The sequence below is a fragment of the Sardina pilchardus genome, chromosome 7, assembly GCF_963854185.1.
Source record: "Sardina pilchardus chromosome 7, fSarPil1.1, whole genome shotgun sequence".
Classification (NCBI taxonomy): Eukaryota; Metazoa; Chordata; class Actinopteri; order Clupeiformes; family Clupeidae; genus Sardina; species Sardina pilchardus.
In genome coordinates this window covers 8,026,106-8,031,105 of record NC_085000.1, presented here as the reverse complement: position 1 = coordinate 8,031,105, position 5,000 = coordinate 8,026,106, and the positions used below count along the sequence as shown (strand labels likewise).

Genomic DNA, 5,000 nt, shown 5'->3' with positions numbered 1-5,000 from the left:
TTGCTTCCTGGGAGAGGTTGGGGATCGATTAGTTCCCCTCCTGCGTCCGCTCTTTCACCGAGTATAAATGGGAGCACCTGACGTGGGAGTTAAAAGAGCGCATCAAACTTTCATGGATTTGATTTGATCTGCAGTCACGAGAGCTACTTTTCAGCTTGATTCACAAAATGGATAGCTTTAGTCAGGGTCCGTTTGTAATTCAGCAGTAGGCATACCAAGGCAATGAAGTGTGCTCTCTCTCTCCGTAGCTTTTGCCATATCATTGATGTGATTCTGTTTTAGGAGAGATCCATTCAGCATGTTGGCCTCCAGGATTGATGACACTATTTTCTTACCGTGTTTGTGTTTTACAGGGCAGAGACAGAGCGAGGACTGTCCAGAAAGCACATAATAGAAGGTACTTTGAATCCAATATGTCAGCCCACCCAATGATGCATGCTGACCACTGACTTATTGGCATAATTGTTGGTTAGCTTTTTTGAAAACAAATATTCAGGCTTCTTTTGCCATACAGAGAATACAGGTAGTGTAGTGTGAATACAGTAGGTAGCTGGCTATGTTTCAGTAATGCTTAATAGAATAGGTTTGATGATTTTTGATTGATTATTTAGATGAGATAGATAGATAGATAGATAGATACTTTATTGATCCCCAAGGGGAAATTCAAGATTCCTCATTAGATGAGTGATTAATAATTTGCTGCTTACTTGGCTTTCAAAACACTTCCACATGTACAGTATGAAAGTGGTAATGTAATGTTATTCAAACGTTCTGCGGTCTCTTACCCTCCTCCAGGTTTACGAGCATCACTGGAGCGTCTACAGTTAGAATATGTGGATGTTGTGTTTGCAAACAGACCCGACCCCAACACACCTATGGAAGGTAGGTGCTCTTGCTCGGATCTCTGTATTGGCGTATGTTTGTTGTCTGCCGAGATCCGTAGTAACTCCGTTTCCTGCATTGGTCATACCCGCTCATCAGCATGGCTTGGTGGCCTCGACCCCTTGCTGATAAGACTGTTAATACTTGGATGTGCTTCAACAGACGCATGACAGGATTGCTGTTGCCGTTGTTACGCTGATTGGCAGAGAGTGGTGCATCTTGGGAGACCCATTGCTCCATCGCTGGCTTCTAGAAGAACGGCAGTTAGCGGGAGAGGGTTAGCCTAGCAGCCCCAGAGGCACTAGCACAGTTAGCACTCAGCACTTTGGCTAAGATGGTGGCTGCAGTCACGGTACTGCAGTGCTTTATGTGCAGCATATTCCACCCCTGCTGATGGGTGTTTGGCTGGGGCCAGTCGCTCTAACGCAAGGTCGTTCAGATCGAGTTGCAGGTACAGGGTGGGAAAGTGCTGAGCGTCTAAAGCGAATGCAAATCGCATGCTAAGCTTTAACGGTCGTAGAGGTCGGGGTGAGTCACATCTCAATCACACCCAAAAGTGAAGCACAGTGTATTTTCAGAGATTTTTTTTTATTGTCTATTTCAGTCAGTAAAGTCATCACTTTTTTATTCTCCGTCTGCTTGTTCTGAGCTTAGGAAGTGCAGAGAGGCTGAGCATGAGCCTTAGTCTGGCCTGTATACCTGCAGTATGACACACTCCTCTTAGCTGCAGGGCTTGGATGGCACTGAAGCATATGCTCCATACTGTAGGTGTGTTTAAGAGAATGTGCCGACGATGCTCTTGTATCGTATAGTCTTGCATAAGAGTTGAGACTCTGTTCTGCACAAGGACTGCTGCTGCTGCTCCCAAACATGTCATTTCATTCACACAACGCTCAACTGTTTTCACAATCTTTTTTGTTTTGTTTTGTTTATTTTTTTATTTTTTTGTCTTTTTTTTGCTTGTTGTTTTCTGACTTGTCACCAGGAGATCCATTTAACACCTCAAAATCAAGAACATTCATCATAGAAGGTACACAGTACCCTCAGTATGAGGCTGGACCATATCTCCCTTTAGAAGCATTTTATGGTTGATGGACATGTATCCCCTCCTTCTAGAAACCATAAAATGCTGCCCAATTCTAGAATGATCCGTGATAGTTGGTATGCTGCAGATTGACCGACCCTCTGGTTCCATCTTGCAAGTAAAATAATGGAGAAGGTCGTTGCATCTTACTGACTTCCCCTTGCACTTTCTCTCCTTTCAGCTTCAAGCTATTCTCCTCTCCTGGGGTTTTTCCCTACCGTTTTCTTTTCCTTGAAGCAGTTTATGAAATTCATTTGGATAACTGTACCTGGAAGACCAGAGATTAAAGCATGGCATACATCCATTTTCAACATGTTGTGATCAATTAATTGATAGAATGTTACCAATTTAATTGTTTACCCTGAATCAAGGACTAACTATTCTGAAATAATTAGAAGTTAATATGTGAGAGACATATGCACATACAGATAAACACACACACACACACACACACACACACACACACACACACACACACACACACACACACATACATACATGTGCCACATACATACAGTATACCCACAGGTTGCATGTACTCATAAACAAACACATAATGCACACAAAATAATGCATAGGCTACTGTATGTATTTATTAAGGGCCATATATGCATTGAGAACACAATAAAGACTATAACACAGTACAGTATACAACTCATTATTGTTGACCCTGTTCATAATCTTCCATTTTTTTGCAAGATGAATGCTGTTAATTGAGCGCCCTTTTGTTTCAAAGTAGATGTTGTGTTTTTGGTTGCTTTGCATGTACCTGTACTGTAGCTTGTTTATGTGCTGTTTCTATATTCTAATTGTTTTCTCGTCTATTTATCTCCTTGAAAGTCTGCTTGTGTAGTGGTTAGTGATCAAAATCAAAAAGCATGATGTGTTTGTGATTGTTGTGGTTGTGTTGTTTTGTTTTCTTCCATTAAGCTTGATGTAATACTGTAGTGAACATGAGTATTTCAGGATATTGGACATAATTGTACCACAAAGAATCATCAATACATGGTTAGATTCCCAAACAGCAAGGTTTGTGATTACTTGAGTTTAGTTCTCAGTTTATAAATCATTTATTTTCATCTTTCCTTTCAGCACTAAAGGCTTTTGAAACATAAAATTGATTTACGACTGTACTGAATATTGGACAATTGAAAAAGCTGATGTAACAGTGCTCCTTTGTCTCTAAATACCACAAGACTGTGGCCCTGTTTACTGATGCTTATATCCAACTGGCCGGTTCTCAGTGGCTCCACACACAAACAGGGGAATTCCCCCCCATCCAGGGACAATAACCAGAGCCTCCATTTCAGTGAAGCCACATCCACGCCACAGGATCCCTGCCCGTAATTTGTTTCCTCTGCTCCCCAAAATAGTTCTTACAAATATGTGTAAAAAAGGCTCGGGGGCTATTTTTTTTATGTGCTCTGTCACATCGTATAAAAAAGCTATTTGTTAAATGGCCTTTTGTGCTCCAAGCTCTTCTCTCAGATCTGAGCGCGTGCTCACACTCTGCCACTCTGTCGCTTTGCCTCTCCTCCTCCTCCTCCTCCTCCTCCTCTTCCTCCTTTTATCCTCCCCACATGAGAGATGGTCTGTAAGCATCCCTTCCCTCCATTTCAAAGAGAATTCTCAGTTTTCTCAGAACTCTCCGTCTTCCCTCCCCTTCCCAATTCCGGAATGTGTTCTCTTGTAATGAGTGTTCTCATCACCCATCTCCCCCCCTTCCCCTTCGCCTGTCTTTATGTCCTCCGATTCCAGAATGTTCTTTTTTTGATTGGCAGAGACGGTGCGGGCAATGACCCACGTAATCAACCAGGGAATGGCCATGTACTGGGGCACCTCTCGCTGGAGCTCCATGGAGATCATGGTAGGTCCCCCCTTGCTGCCATCACAAACCATTCAGTGGCCCCGGCCATCACAGGGGGGGGGGGAGGCATGAACAGCTGACCGTGAGCCTTTGCACGAGTACCATCCCAGAGGTGCCCATTTGCAGGGTGATGCGGCGATGAGAGTTGAAGCTGGGGTCAGTTGTGGGTCAGGTACGTGTTGTGTAGCCCTGCCCCCTGGAGCAAGCTGTGGGTTAAGTGGCTCACTGGGGAAATGCACTGTGGAGTGTCAAACCACATCGGATCACTAATGATTCACTTTGTGTCGCTCGGCCACAACCTCGTCCACTGCTGTAGCTTTCCCCTGCTCTGAAGGCCATGTTTATTTGTTTCACATATATATATATACCCAGCAGTTCTTGCTCAGTATCTGATGGATGCCCCCTGCTGTGGGCTGTGGGCCAACCCAACACGTTATGTTCTAATCATGCAGGTGAAACAGGTTCATGGCTGATGGCTTTAGTGCTTCAACTCAGGCTGTTTCATTTGTTTGTTATGGTGACTGATGGTGGCTGTTAGGTGGCGTGAGATGAAGGCCTCAGCTCAGGGTTATCTAATGTAATGTAAGGTAATATAATGTAAGGGAATGTGTGCTGTAAGGTAATGTAAGGTGTAATGTAATGTGTAAGGTAATGTGTGGTGTGATGTAATGTAAGGTGTAATGTAATGTAATGTAATGTAAGGTGTATTGTAAGATAATGTAATGTAAGGTCAGGTGTAATGTAATGTAATGTAATGTGTTGTGTGGTGTCTGACCCACAGGAGGCGTATTCGGTGGCGCGGCAGTTCAACCTCATCCCTCCCATCTGTGAGCAGGCGGAGTACCACATGTTCCAGAGGGAGAAGGTGGAGGTACAGCTGCCGGAACTCTACCACAAAATAGGTGTGTATGTGTGTGTGTGTGTATCTGTGTATCTGTCTGCCTACATGTTGTGTTACCCTGTTGTGTTATAAGCCCTTATACATTGATTCTGCAAAAATTCTTCAGCTATGAGGTTAATACAGGGAGGCAGTTAATATGGTGTTGCTAATATGGTTTTGTTTCTTTTAACTTGCATAAAACTCTGTCCTGCAGCTTATACACAATGCGGCTTAAATGACTGTAGTGACTTTCTTAGATCTCATGATGTGTATGACGCCTGTGTGTG

General features: G+C 43.5%; 1 protein-coding gene across 2 annotated transcripts in view; it reads left to right on the top strand.

Annotated features, from left to right (window-relative positions):
- Positions 1 to 5,000, top strand: part of kcnab2b (potassium voltage-gated channel subfamily A regulatory beta subunit 2b) — a 29,660-nt gene that overhangs the window by 18,974 nt on the left and 5,686 nt on the right. The window contains exons 7-11 of one of the 2 annotated variants that reach the window (XM_062542130.1): positions 354 to 397; positions 796 to 882; positions 1,868 to 1,912; positions 3,748 to 3,833; positions 4,615 to 4,735. In XM_062542130.1, the coding sequence (XP_062398114.1) occupies positions 354 to 397; positions 796 to 882; positions 1,868 to 1,912; positions 3,748 to 3,833; positions 4,615 to 4,735 (383 nt within the window). The remainder of the gene's footprint in view (positions 1 to 353; positions 398 to 795; positions 883 to 1,867; positions 1,913 to 3,747; positions 3,834 to 4,614; positions 4,736 to 5,000) is intronic. The other variant, XM_062542131.1, reaches the window with a different exon arrangement.